Source organism: Erithacus rubecula (assembly GCF_903797595.1).
Source record: "Erithacus rubecula genome assembly, chromosome: 9".
Lineage (NCBI taxonomy): Eukaryota > Metazoa > Chordata > Aves > Passeriformes > Muscicapidae > Erithacus > Erithacus rubecula.
Window position 1 is genome coordinate 3743056 of NC_136660.1, and position 14487 is coordinate 3757542.

General features: G+C 50.1%; 1 protein-coding gene across 9 annotated transcripts in view; it reads right to left on the reverse strand.

The window, feature by feature from the left end:
- COL13A1 (collagen type XIII alpha 1 chain) overlaps positions 1 to 14487 on the reverse strand; it is a 76384-nt gene that overhangs the window by 25065 nt on the left and 36832 nt on the right. For all 9 annotated transcript variants that reach the window (XR_013775135.1, XR_013775136.1, XR_013775137.1 and 6 more), the window contains 12 exons: positions 13638 to 13664; positions 13408 to 13434; positions 12336 to 12362; positions 12203 to 12229; positions 11912 to 11938; positions 8238 to 8303; positions 4943 to 5050; positions 4481 to 4522; positions 3630 to 3656; positions 2942 to 2977; positions 1703 to 1765; positions 1124 to 1150 (listed from right to left, as the gene is read on the reverse strand). Coding sequence is in view for 1 of the 9 variants with exons in the window: in XM_079312639.1 (XP_079168765.1) it covers positions 1124 to 1150; positions 1703 to 1765; positions 2942 to 2977; positions 3630 to 3656; positions 4481 to 4522; positions 4943 to 5050; positions 8238 to 8303; positions 11912 to 11938; positions 12203 to 12229; positions 12336 to 12362; positions 13408 to 13434; positions 13638 to 13664 (504 nt within the window). In the remaining 8 variants the exon portion in view is untranslated. The remainder of the gene's footprint in view (positions 1 to 1123; positions 1151 to 1702; positions 1766 to 2941; positions 2978 to 3629; positions 3657 to 4480; positions 4523 to 4942; positions 5051 to 8237; positions 8304 to 11911; positions 11939 to 12202; positions 12230 to 12335; positions 12363 to 13407; positions 13435 to 13637; positions 13665 to 14487) is intronic.

Consider the following 14487-nt stretch of genomic DNA (forward strand, 5'->3'; position numbering starts at 1 on the left):
TAGTCCTTGTACCTTGAGCAAAGCTGGTGCTCCACTGCTAGCAGTGAAACATGGGAGTTTAAGCAAGGGCAAAATCCAGCTTCTCCCTTAAGCCTTTTCTCCCTCCCAGGCCGCACTGTAACTCCAGTCTTTCAGTTCAGCTTAATGGGAAACCTGCTGTTGAGACAGCAGCAAACTCCAAGCCTTCAAAACACATCAGTTCTGGGTGCAATTCCACCTTCATTCACACTGGCACAAACAGGAGTAATATCTTTGTGCTTGACAGAATTACACTGAGGTGGAGATGGACACAGGGAACCTTTGGACTCTACATGCACTGCAGTATTTCTGAGGAGGTATTGCTTTCTTGTAGGAAGACAATCACTGCTGCTCTATTCAGTCCAAAAGAACATTTCTTTAAACTGCAACTCTGAAGGGGCCTTTTCTCTCTTCAAACAGCAATCCACCCAGATGGAAAAGATATAGAAAGTGTATGTGCTGCATGATAGATGAGCTGCATGCCACACACTAAATACTTGAAATGTACGTGTCACAGTTAATGCCTTTCCCAATATTACAGGACCAGTCTTTCCTCACAATGTCTAAGATGTATGGCATGACACAGTGTGCTCTGACTGCCATGAACACTTGCCAATGTTGTAATGTTTTAAGCACAGTCTGCATTGAGTAATGCACTTTAAATATATGGGTACAGTAAATTTCAGTCAAATAGATAACATCTGGGCAGAGACCATATGAGCCTGTAAAGAGTGTCCAGAAACAGACAGAAAAGCTGGTGCCAAACCTCAGCCTGAATGGCTGAGTTTGAGTGGATTTGATACGTCAGCTAACCAGATTTTATGAGGAAACCCCAACCTAGCCCATCAAATAGAGAGATGCAACAAATCACCAGCAAGCTTCATAGTCAGAGAAATGCCTTTGGTAAGAATGGAATTCCAGGGTGGATGAAGGCTGTGCTCACGGCCAGAGCTCAGAGTGCCTGTCTGTGGTTCATCACAGCACAGATGTGCACTCCATCAAACACCCCACACAGCTGCCCTGGACCCAACTCCCCCTCACAATCCATCAGCCCAAGCAGCAGCATCTCCCAGGTGTGTTAGGAAAACGTATTTGCTGTGCCTACCTTTATGCCAGCATCCCCTTTTTCACCCTGCCCAGCAAAGGAGAGAGAAAGGGGGGAGACAGAGAGGGACAGTGAATATAAAGAGGAAACAAGCAAGCAGTTCAATTGTAACAGCAAGAGACACAGAGGAAGGAGCCAAAAGAGATAAATGCAACCCCAGCACACCAGTTCTCCTCACATGGCACCAGTCAAGCACTGGCTGCAGCCCTCCCTCCCCTCCCAAGGGATGCAAGGGCACTTTAGGTCCTTGGAGTGGATGCTGGAGGCTGCCCATACTAATGCACATGGTAAGGGACAGAAACCATTCAAACATTTCATTTTCACAGCCCTGGTGCAAAAGCCTGTGAAGGCTGGGTCAGTTTTATTCTTTAATGGGGTATTGTGGGGGTCGTGGTTCAGGGCAGCATGGAATCACCTTGGGCAATAATCACCCAGATTTCTCACACAGGAGCAAGTGTTTCTGTCTACATGGTTCATTCCAGGCTCTAGAGAACTGTCTCCAGCCCCTGGCCTTGGATACCCCTTTAGGACAGGCTTGTGCCACTTATCTGCCCCCACTGACTCGAGTTTAAGGGTTACCTTGGGGCCAGAGGCTCCAGGGAGGCCACGGGCACCAGGCAGGCCTGACTCGCCCACCTCACCCTGGGGAAGAGAACAATTCAGAAAACAGTGCAAGAAGCAAACAGCAGCAAGGGAAGGAGCTGTGGGTTACCAGAAGGGTCAGCAGAAGTTTTGAGAGGGATGTCCCACACACACACCAACCTGCTCCTGGGTCTCTGGGAGAGGAGCACCACTCAGTGTGTGAAATGTAAGGACTGAATGTAAGGTCCCACATCCTACATCCTATCTGAGTTAACAATCCCTCAACATTCTTTTCCCTTCCTGTTAGGATTTGGTCCCTACTTTCATCCATTCCTTCCAGCTTTCCCAGAGCAAGGTCACAGCCTTGGGCTCATCCTCCCAGGATCAGTGAGAGCTCTCTGCTGGGAAGTGAATTAGCCATACAAGTTGTTTCATGTAAGAGGAGCTGGCAGGAGAGGCCCTCACTGTGAGGTCTCTGCACACTCAGAACAGGATGGGATCCTAATGGAAAATCCAAGGGTTCACTGGGAGAAGGGGCAATAAATTGTGTCTGTCTGCAGAGTGGGCTGTAGTCTGCAGGGGCTATAATTTCCACTTCCTGACATAACAGAAAACTCAGTTTATACAGAGCTAATTAAAAAGCTCTCAGGTCTTGCCATTTTGCTTGCAGAGCACCCATAAAGCAGCATGGAGATAACAGGGGACGCAGGATTCCTTCCTGCTGGGAACATTCACCTTCCCCTTCTCCAGCTGACATCTCTTGAGCAGTATCTCTTCATCCCCTCTCTCCTGTTTGATCTTCCTTTGAGCTTTTCCTGTCTCTGCCTCTTCATTACGCCCTCCAGGCTTGACAACCCTGCTGTAAATCAGCTGCTGGGCATTGCCAGTTTCTGCCTTTTAACTCAGAGCAGCATTGACTCTCCTGTATACCACAGAGGGATTTGGCCCTTTCCAGTCTCCCAGATGGGTCTGGATGCACAAGAAATGCATCTCAGCCTGGAATTGGGTGTAGAGAGGAACACACAGGCAGGGAGATATTTGTTCTGTAGCTGCTGCAGAGTTAAATATAACTCTGGGCCCAGGTTCTCTTTGCACAGGTGACAGCAGGGAATCTGTGCAAACCCAGAAGGAGCAGAGCTCCACAGGAGGCTCCAGCATAGTCCATGGATTTTCAGTCATGACTCCACAAAGCATCAGAGCACTTAATTCATTTAACATCAGATCTTCCCTCCTTACCTTTCTGCCAGGGTATCCCTGAATCCCAGTGTCTCCCTGCAAAAGGCAAAAAGACAAAAGAAAGTGAGGCTTGGCCTGAGAGGGACAAATCTCTGCCCTTCTCCCTGAGGCAATGCTAGGATGGGAGAGGATTCCATGGGGAAAATTTGCCTTTTGCTCAGAGTGATTCCACTGAGCTCCTGTCCCTTCAGACCCAACTTCATGGCTTCTATCTCCTCACCCTGGCTACATAGCTCTGATAAAAACTGATTAGGTTGGGTGGCTGCAGCTGAAAAACAACAACCACCACCCCCTCCCTCGCACTTTGGCAAGTGAATAAATGGGAAACCGTGGCAGAGTCAACAATAGCATTGCAAAATCCACTCCTGAAGCACTGGGAAATGCTTTGAGAATGGAAGAAGCCAATAAAGCTGTGTGTGGCAAACAATTTTGCAAGATGGGCTGATGAGGCGTGCCTGGCTCAGTGGAGATGCAACTCAGACGTGTTGCCTGGACAAAACCCATGAGTCAGCACACGGGCCAGGCCTCAGGGGCAGTGCTGAGCTGGGTCAGGAATCTTTCTCAGCTATTTGATGTGACCTCTTTTACCCCTCCTCCACCCATAAAAATGGACACATCTGTCCCTGTCAGGAGAGTCCATCTCTGCTCATCATCTTTCTACACCTCTAAGTGAGGTGAGATGTCTCACCTTTGGTCCAGGAGGCCCAGGTAAGCCCTGTGGATAAAATCAAAACAGACACTGGGGTTGGAAAGTGTAGACATTACATGTAGCAGGGTGATGGGGGGATGATGGCTAGCTTGATTTTAAACACTCCTTAGAGATTCACACCAGTGAGCTCAAACATCCCCAATCTATTCTTCATGGAGATATCTTAGTCCACACACCCTAATAAATCCATGCCCATAGTGCTCCATCCCCCCAGGTTTGTTCTTGCCGAATTTGAACACTGAAAAGCTGCTTGGCCTTATGCATTATGCTGCAGAATCTTTTGTTTCTCTGGCTTGCTTGGGGAACTTGTTCCCACACTGCAGCTCTGGAGTAAATCAGGCATCTGCAGTTCCCTCTGGCAAGCTAAACACAGAGAAAATTTTAACAAACAAACCACTTGTGTCTTTTAATGAGAAATAACCAAACAATTTACCTGATATGAACCATGAAGCATACCAGACATACATGTGTGTAAATATAAATAAACAAAATATTTATGCAGGAGCTGCCTGTGAGCAGGCAGGGAAGGAAAACTCTAGATATGTTCTGATGCCTATACCACCCTTGATGCTGCCTGCTTTGGCAATTCACGTGTTTAGCCATCCTGTCCTTGGCTCCTCAGAGAGAAATGAGGATGCTTACAGGATCCCTGACCCCTGGATTATGTGTGGAGAGGTGCATTTGCCCCAGGGACGAGCCTTGCCTGTCGTGTTAGCAGGCTTTGAAAACTCTCTGAGCTTGAAGCTCCTTTCGTTCTGCAGTGGCTGCAGAGCCAGCATGCCACGTTTGCCCTGCAGCTCCCAGGAAGGGAGCTGGTTTCTGGTACCCACCTTTCCATCTCTGCCAGGCTTTCCAGGCTCTCCCGCTCTGCCCTGTTGCAAGAGAGGTGCATTAGCAGCATTTTCTGTCCACTGCCCTGCCATTCAGCAATGCCATTGTTTTATAAGCGGTGGTTCTGTTGCCACCCTCCTCGGCTGCTTGCTAGGACAGGGACAGGACTTCAAAGGGGTGGCAGGGAGCATGACAATTACACTCCATGTGTTACTTCCTCCCCCGGGGCCATCTGCAGGGGCTGGGGAGGAGGAAATGAGCCTGGTGTCCCCCACTGTGTGTCCAGATAGCAGCAGAGCCCAGTTCACATCCTTGCCATCCCTCACTCCCCTCCTTCCCCGGAGCTTCTTCCTCTCCACACATCCACATTCTCTGCAAGCCTCCTGGAAGCAACAGAGGCCAGAGGAAACAGCCCTAGGGGATGGGGAAGCAGAAGCATCTGGGTTTTGGTAAGGACTTACAGGGGGTCCAACTGGCCCAGGACGTCCTGGGATTCCTTCGGGTCCGGCAGGTCCAGGAGGACCAGGGGGCCCCGGGGGTCCCTGGATCCCTGCTTGTCCTTGTTCACCCTGCAGTTTGCAAAACAAGAGTTACCAGCAGGCAGAGCAAACCCTTCACACCACCAACCTAAGGGCCCGAGGCAGGCCAGCCCCACTGAAGCAGAGGAGACAGAAGCAAGTCCCAGGTTACTGCCAGGAGAAGTTTCCAAGAGTGATGGAGAGCCCTGCCTGGAGAGGACAGCTGGGCTGCCTAGGAAGCAGGAGCCAGCACCCAGTGGTTTGCAAAGACACCTGGTCAGAGCTCCCTTCTAAAGGGATCTAGTGATGACAGAGCAGCCCAAAAAACCTTTTTCTTCATTGAGCCAATCAAGTCAAAGACCAACATCTCCTGAGTCTCTGAGGAGGTTTTCCAAAGCACTTGACAGTCACATGTGAAGCAAAGCCTCCCGTGACACTGGCACTTCCAGGCAGAGCCAGAGTGTCTTACCTCAGCCTGTTTTCCCCCCATATTCTATTTGTTGGACAACACTCCCTCTGTTTTGCCAAGGACCAAAAGTAGAAATGCCACAAATCCAGAAGAAAAATAACACGATCATCATGGCATTCCTGGAGCCCACCCAAGGCAGGCCCATGTACACCAGGCAGAGCCTGTTTTTCTGAGATTTAACAAGGCAGTGCCTGCTGAGCCACCTGCCATTCTCAGCTCTCTGGAACGGAGCTGTTTGAGCTGGTTGCTCCCCAGGCCCCTCAGTAGCCACTGGGTGGCTGTGGCTCATGCCTCAGCAATGTCATCTGGCCCCGAGGACCCGCACGTGGCACCCAGCGGCACTGAGGAGACAGTGGGTTGGAAGCACCACGTTTGAATACCAGACTGCTGATCTATAATTGATGGATCCAGAGAGCTCCCAGGGCACTGTGGCACCCGTGCTAAGCTGCTGTTTGCTCGTTAGGCTCACCTCCCTAGATAAAACACCACGGCACATCACTGCTTGTGATGCAATTTACATCTGAAAAACTTTCTTCGGTGGGTCCACGGGAAGCTAGAAACCAAACGTGGCTGTTTCTCAGTTAAAAGTCAGTGAGTGTGCAGTTGGGTCTCTGGTGCATTTATCCCCTCAACAGCCTCATACACTGGAGGAAAATGCATGAAATCCATCCCCGGCGTTCCTACCAAGCGCGCTGTTTATCCTGGCTGCCTTCATTAAAGCACGCAGATACAGGGATGTTTGCTTTATTTAGAATGATAAATGAAAGTAATAAGCTGCAAATTTCATCCTTTCTGCCACGAACTCTATTTAAAAGAAAATTTCCAGCGCATGGGCCAGGCTCACGAGAAGCTGGGTCATATGTGGAGCGACAGCCCTTTTCCTGTGCCTCTTTCCTCCCACTGCATCTTACAACACCCCCGGCATGGGTGCACACGGGAAGGCAAAGGGGGCTTTGCCCATCTCACTTTGGGTCTCTCCCCTCTCTTCCCACCTCAGCTGCTCTCTGCCAGCCCCAAATTTAGGGCACTAAAATGCATCACTGGAATGGGGTGCTGGTAGGGGATAGGGAGCTGGGCAGAGCAGGAGCCCTGTCCCAGCACAGGAGTGGGTGGAAGGAGCTCACCCAAAGCCCCGTTTGCATCACCCTCACTTTGCCGCCTTGGGCACAGCAGGCTTTGTCTAGGCGAGTGCCCATCCTTGCAGATCCCTAAACACGCAAAGTGTTATTACCACATCGTTATGGTCTCATTAGTGTGCTCGGCACAAAAGACCCCCACAGAGCTAAATGGGACAGTAAGTCGATACAGTAAGTGGATACAGTAAGGGGGAGATCAGGTGTCATTTTCCTCAGTTGTCATTCTGTATTTTTAGCTGTCGACTGGAACTATTTTTCAGCTTTTTTAAACACCAGCCAGCCACCCTGACTGCACCCCAGCAATGCTTGCTCAGCCTCCTCACAGTGGACCCCACTCAGCCCACGCCTCGGGAAAAGCATCCCTGCTGATGTTAGCAGGAGGATTTTCCTCCCTTCCAGGCGCTGATGCTAACATCCATTTGCAGCCTCACTTTTTTTCTTAGTATTCATGCGCTGGGCTCCTGGAATTGCCGGGTGCTGGCAGATCTGCAGGAGCACACCACACCCTGTTGCATTCAGAGGATGAATACAGCAAAGGCAAAACAGATCACGGCAAAACCCTCCGGTGAAGTTTTCCTCTGCGGACGGAGGGAATTTGCAGCCCAGGCTGACGACAGGATGTAGGGCAGCTATTCAAGTTTCCCACTTCATCCTGGAGAGGAACTTCAGCTTTCAAAGCCTTCCCAAGAGGTCAGTCCTTGGCCTGGTTCTCCAGACTGTCACTTTGAAGGGCAAACAGCACAATCCATGGGGCTCTGTGTGGTGCAAATGCTGAATCGATAGAAACCAAACTGAACCCACGGGGCTCAAGTGCTGAAGTCAGGATTTGCCCAGCACTGGGCAAGGACCTGGTGGTAAAGATCTCTTGCACCCTGCAGAGTATCCAAATTCCCTGCTAGCATCCAACTGTCTAGACAGGCAGCAGAGTGACAAAACCCAGCCACTTCATAGAGAGTGCCCAGCACACTTCAGTGGGGTAATTGCAGCAGTTTGTCCACACAGGAAAGCTAATCCCCATGGATAGAATGAGGGAGCATAAAGTGGGCTCATTAAAAGCCACATGAACTCTGACTATGGACATTCTAATTCACTATTCATATGTCCATAATTCACTTTATGAATTCATTCCCAAAATAAACTGAACGTGAATTATGGCTCTGGAAAACCAAAATAGATGTGTTTACACAAAGATTTAATGTGATCTAATGAAACCATTCTAAGAGCTTATTTAAACACATTTCCCCAAGTGCCTCAGACTAGACTAGCCCTTAGAAGAAGCGTTTGCCTATTCATTCATCTCAGTTAAATTTCACAGACATCAGATGTATTTCAGCAAGAGGCTTCCAACCTCTTCTGGAGATTGAATACGCAGGAACTGACTCCTTAAGGGAGGAGGCAGCTTGTCGACAGCCCCAAGAACAGCTTCATGGCCCATTTCTTTTAGTTCAAAAAACTGGCTTCGCTGCATTTCTTTTTAGCAACATTATCACATCAAAGATTTCCTCCCCTTTAAAGACAGTCCCTCAGCTCTGCCTGAAACTCTTGGAAAGCCCTCTGTAGGGGAAAAAAGACAGGTAGCAAGCTGATTAATTGCAAGCACTGGGGTAAGCTCAGAAACAGGCAACAGGTCTACCTGGAAAGTGCGTCTCTTTATGACCGGAGGTGGAGCCAGCCGCACGGAATTGAGGAGAGGCAACAGCTGAAGAAGATCAAACCAGAAGGTCGCAGGGCAAAGGAGGGCACCCAGAGACAGGGGAGAGAACAGAGAGGAGGGGAACAGAGAGATTGCCATGAAAATGAGGCGTGGCATGAGGGGATGCAGCGGGGTGGGTACCTGCTGGCAGACCTCTGAGCTCCTCCGTGCTGCTCTGCTCACAGGAGCACCCAGCAGGTGCCAGCCTGGCAGGTGTGGGGTGCCAACTCACCATCCCAGTGCACAGAGCTCCCACAGCTTCCTCTGCTCGGAAACAGAACCCACCCAGGGGATTTCTGACTCAGCTCTGCTCATCTCCTAAGGAAGTGCTCACTGCAAGACTTCCCCTCACTGCTCTGCCAGGGTGTCTGGCAATGGGACTGTTTCTCTTGTCGTCATCATCAGATTTGGGGCAACTATCAGAATTACAATTTTCTCCAACTTTTCCAAGTGTGGTTTTCTAGTTCTCTTACAAGAAACCCAGTGTATCTCCTGGTCTCACCTTTCCTCCAGGTGTGGAAGGGAGTGCAGAAAGGCTAGCTGGGGTCAGCACAGAGTCCTGGTTCACTTAACTTGGCAGACACAACCCCCATGGCCAAGGGAGAAGACCAGACCTCGGAGCTGGATGCCAAAGTACAGCATTGCCTTGGCAGCCTGGGCTTTGTTTTTCCTTGCTCAACAGTATCATCACCTTCTGACTGCTTATAGCCAGGAATGCTGCCTTAGGGCACAAAGCTGACCCGGACACGCAGAAATCAAATGCACTAAAGCTCATGAGCATTTGTTCATCCTTTTGCTGTATCCAGTTTCCACTTGCACGCACGCTGCTGTCAGCCTGGCACCCACCACGCCGGCTCCAGCCCAGGAATGCTGCTCTGGCCTGATCCACTTTCCTGTTCCTATCAGTTTTCCATTGAAGCTGCTCTTGGTTTACATAGGGAGAAGTGAGAGAGCCTTTCTCAAAAATGTGGCCATCTGTGACATTTCCCCACATGAGCTGTGCCCTCAGATCCCAGAGGTGTGCCTGCAGGTGTCCCACCACAGAAACCATATACTTCCAAGCAGCACATTTTATTCTCTTTAAACATTGTCCTTCATGTGTGCAGTGAAAGCAAGGACCCAGTCCTGTTGCAAAGAGAAGTGGGAACCCAATTTTGCAGCATCATGATCAGGTGGTTGTATTCAAATGCACTGATCCAGACAGCCACAAGCTGTCCAAAAGCAGTGCGCTGGAAATTCAGCTGGGCTGATTTTACCCAAAGGCAAACCTTCCCTTTCTAAAAAACAGTGCAGGAGGCCCCTTAGCTCAGGAGAGCCAGCTGAGCTGGCTTTGCCTGGCTGCTGAAGAGTATCTGAAATATTATACAGCTTACAAGGAAGCTAGGGAGGATGCTGGAAAGGATAAGGAGAAAAATGGAGAGAACCTGTCCTGAAAACAGGCCAGACAAGACCCTGCAATGGATTCAAGTGCAAGTGGGACAGACTTTAGAGAAGCGATGTGAAGGCACTTCCACCCAGCTCCTCCCTTGCCCTCTCTGTGTTCCAATGGGAATGTTTTCCAGAAGGCAGCATGCAATATTGGATCTGCACCCTGGAGCCTTTGCATCAGAACTGGGTCCCTTCAGAGTGCTCCCCACAAACCTTCAGCGTAAGGATCTGGTTAGAGCGCAGGGCTGCGAGTGTGGTGCTTAGGTACTCCTGGGGAACAGTGAACACACACGAGACAAACGGGGTCAGTGGGACAAACACATTTCTGAGAGCATGGCTGCTCCCCCTTCCCTGAGTGGCAGCAGCTGCAGTGGCCCCCTGACCCTGAATGGGCAGCCCCAGTGCGTGGGCTCATCCCTCAGAGCAGCGCAGACCACGCAGACTCACACAGACAAAAAAACTGGGAGACTGCAAGGAGAGCCAAGGCTCATATCCTAGCCTTGCACTTCCTTCCTAAGAAAACAAATATATGAAACAAAACTGAAACAACCAGGATGCTGGTTTTCATTTCTTCACCCACAACAACTAACACAAAACCTTATCAAACACAAAAGCAGAAATAAATTGCAATTCGGTCAGCAGTGTTGCATTTTTGCAACGAGGCCCGTCCTAAATTTTCATTCAGGGAGGAAGAAAGAGAACTGCACCTCTGCTGGCTGGTCTGAACTTGTAGGTCAGGACAGCCTGTTCCTGAGTTGATCTGAGGACAGCCACCCTTCCCGTGAGCATGTCTCAGCCTTGAACAACTCACGGGCTTTTTATAATGTTGAGCTTGGTGCCTCATGAGACCAGAAGCATCTCCATGAGAGGCAAGGAAACACTGCCAGGATGTGAGGCTTTGTACTCAACCCTTTCCCACTGTCACAGCCCTGCAGCTCATCAGTCACCCTCCAACCCTGGCTCACCAAACCGGTGTGCCTCTGCCCCCAGGCTCTTTCCAGGGATGCTCAGCTCCCCTCCCAGCGCTGCTCTGGGTCCTGCCACTGCTTTTCACCTTGAACACCGGGGACAGTCAGAGCCCAGGGCTGTAACAGGAACTCAGGACACTGCTCCGGTGATGGGTGCTGTTGGCTTCTTTTTAGCATAACAATCTAGTGAGGCGGCTCACTAAATAAACACAGCTGACCGGCTGTTGTTGCACGGGGCACTGGCACTTACCCACGGCCCCTTCTCCCCTGCTGCCAGCCCAGCTCTCTCTCCAGTGGCTCTGCTGCTCCAGCCCTGCTCCCTCCGGGCCAGGGACCAGAGCCCAGCTGATTATCCAGAGGCCCATCAAAAATAAACAGAAAGCTCTTAAGCTTGTCTCCCTGTACACCCAGATTACAAATTCCAGCCACTTCATATGATGTCGTTCCAACGCATTTCCAGTGGATTTTCAGCACTCTGGTTGTTTTTAGAACCGGTTAAATCCCCTCAAACCCCATGATGTTCTCTCTCCACTCTTGGCTGCAGCACATGCTGGCCAGGCCAAGACGAAGGGGCAGGTGGAGCAACATCCTGGCTTCCATTAAACAGTTGCTGCCATCAACCCTCCCACTCAGGCTCTTCCTTGCAAGGCAGAAATTCCACCAGGCTTGGGGACCAGCGTGGGGACCACCCAGAGCACCATGGCCAGGGGGTGCAGGGTCACAACCCTTCCCCCTGTCTCTGTGCAGGGATGACACCAGTACGAGGGAGAAGAAAAAGGCAGTGAAACTCTGATGACAGAGTTGTCCCCATGTCTTCAAACCCCACGCTGCTCCTGGCCACAGAACCAGAGCAGAGGCTGTGGAAGCAGCACACAGCCAGTGCAGCAGCTCAAGGGGAGGGTGGGTGACCTCTACTCCTCCAGAACCCCCGGGTTTCACTGGAATTTGGGGTGAGCACAAAGCACAGGAGGGTCTCCAGGAAGCAGAATTGACAGCGGCTATCTAGGGGTCAGCGCCGGAGAAGCGACATCCCTCCTGGAAAACCTTATCTGCTGCTTTTCTGCGAAACACATCAATCAGCCAAGCGCTGCCCCGGGGGCCCAGATGACGCATCTTGCTAATGAAACCATCTCTACTTCCAACAAAAAGCCATTCAAACGCAGGAGGATTAGCATGCAGGAAGGCACGGGACAGAGGATAATAACGCTAATGACTTACCCTGTGCGGGTACTCTGCACACTGACCCTGCGAAAGAAGGGGATTAAAAAGGAAAGAGTTTAAACCACAAACAGAGGCGACCAAAATAGGCACGCAGGGTCAGATCCAGAAGGTGTAAATCATCGTGATTGTATCAAACCCAGCGCAGTTATGGCAATTCACACCCGATAAGCACCCTGCCTCCTGCCCCTCTGCTCTTGGGACGCCTCACTCACACTCAGATCAAGCAGCACCAGTCCACCAGGTCCCTTCCTCTCTTTGGATTTTTAACAAGGCCCCCACTGAAATTACCTTCTCTCCTTTTTGTCCTGGGGGTCCCTACAAAAGAAAAATGACCAAGAAAGGCCTCAGTAAATGAAGGAATTCAGTGAATGCAAGGGAACAGGGATCAGGGGGAGAGATGGGATAGGGATGAGATACTTACAGGTTGTCCCCTGGGACCTGCAGCACCCTTTAAAGAAACACAGAATTTAACACGGGATTGTTTTCCATTCACAGTGACAAAAACACAGCATATGGAGTAGGTGAAAAAACTGAGCTTTTAAAAACAATTGTGAAGAAAATTCCCAAGAGAGGTCCGGGTTCTGTTACTCTGGAGGAGCAAAAATGCACACATGCTCTGGCTGCACCACGGGGGGGGGGAAATATTAAAAGTTGAGGGGGAAAAATCATCAGGAAAACACACCCTTATTGTTCCCAGGACCTCAGCTGACAGCGAGTCTCCTCGGCTGATGCTCTGGGATGGAACCAGAAGCAGCCAGGACTGAAGGCTGAGCTGGGATTGTGCAACAGGGGAGTGGGGAGGGGGATCTTCAACATGTGCTTGCCAGAGGGCTTTACTGACACTCAGCCTCAAACAACAGAATTACAGAATTAGCAGAAGAAAACATTCAACACTTCAGTGAGTGAAGGTGGCTACAGAGCTTCACTCTTGACATGCTCATATTTGGGATTTCATCATCAGAGATGTCAAGAGGAACAAGACAGCATCTGGGCTTCCATAAAGTGCAGGCTAAGTTTATCATTTTCAACCAAAAGCATTTTAGTATGATGCACATATGAAACAGAGCTTCAAGGGGCAGGGCAGGGAACCACATTTAATACAAAAAACATGCTTTTTTTGGTTGTTGTTAGATAAGTTGAAAGCTGCCAGATGGGTTTTGAGAAATCTTTCCATCAACTTTTACTTGTCCTGTGAGGCCAACCACGAAAAATGTCAGCTCCCAGAATATATTTAAAGAACATAATTGCTAAGTGCAAGGAAAACACATCCCATGCCTAACTAGAGAGTTGCTGTTGTGACATGATGAATGTGAGAGCCATAATGCAGAAATTACAGACATGCATCCCAGCACTGCTATTATAAAGTTACAGAATTAGGGATGCAGCTAGTGCATCAGCTGAGGTAAGATTGCTACCCTGCCCATGAGCTTGTTTCCAGCTGAGGCACAACATTACAAACCAACCCACCACCCACAGACAACATGTATTTTTACCATCTCTCCCTTCTGTCCAGGATGGCCCTGCAGAAGAAAGGAAACATACATCAGCTCTGGCCACTGCAGACTTTAGATGATGTTGATTTAACAGCTGCTGCTGAGTGAAGTGTGTGTCCCCAGAGCAGCACAAGAAAGGTGCTGCTGCATCTCTCAAGCTTTCCCTGCAGAACACAAGGTGTGGCAGCACAGTGGGACCCAGCAGGAGGCAGGAAAAGTTGTTTCCTTACCGGTTTGCCATCCAAGCCAATAGGGCCCTGAAATAAAAGAGGAGAAATGGTGAGAAATGCTTCCCTCAGGGTGTCTGTCCACCTGTGCCCCAGGAAGCACCATGTGCCACAAGGCTGCATGGGCTGGGGTGACCTGAGGTGACTCCCTGCCCTCCTGCCCAGTCCTGGCAGGTTCCTGACCCTCTGATTTCAGTCTGCTTCTGTTCACTGTCAGCATGTTTCAGCAGCAATGCTGGACACAGGAACAGAAGGAAGAAGGGATTCATAGGAAGTTTGCAAAAGAAAAAAAAAATCTCAGAATTTAAAATATTTCAGTGTTCAGTTGGATATCAGCAGTTTTCTCAAGATTTTGATTTGAAAGGGCACCCACCTTTGGGGGCAGAGGAATTCTTGCAGAAGACAGAATAATAAAAGTGAGCCAAGGACGAGGTGACAAACAGCTCAGCACATGCTGAAGGTATTGTTTGATGAGAAACAGGCTCTGTAGAGCTGTCCCACCCAGCACTTTCTCATCAGCTGGGCCAGTTTGTTTTCTGCTCCTCCAAAAGCCAAAGACCACGAGGTCCTGGAGAGATCTGCTTCTCCTCAGCCCAGGGGCAGCTCACAGCCCCCCTTCTCACCACGGGCAGAGCCACAGACAGCTTGAAGCTGCCAATTCCTCCTGTTTTCCAGGCTTGAGAGTCTCCCTTGCAGACCTGCTCTGGCACACCCAGTGTCCTGGAGCAGCAGCTGGGCTGCCTGGCAGGAGCAGGGGTGTGGGGGGTGTTGGTGCTTGCCTCAGGCTTCCTTGCTGTCCAGGGTAAATGCATATCAATAAATAGAAACTGTTCAGCAGCCTCAGTGCTTCAGA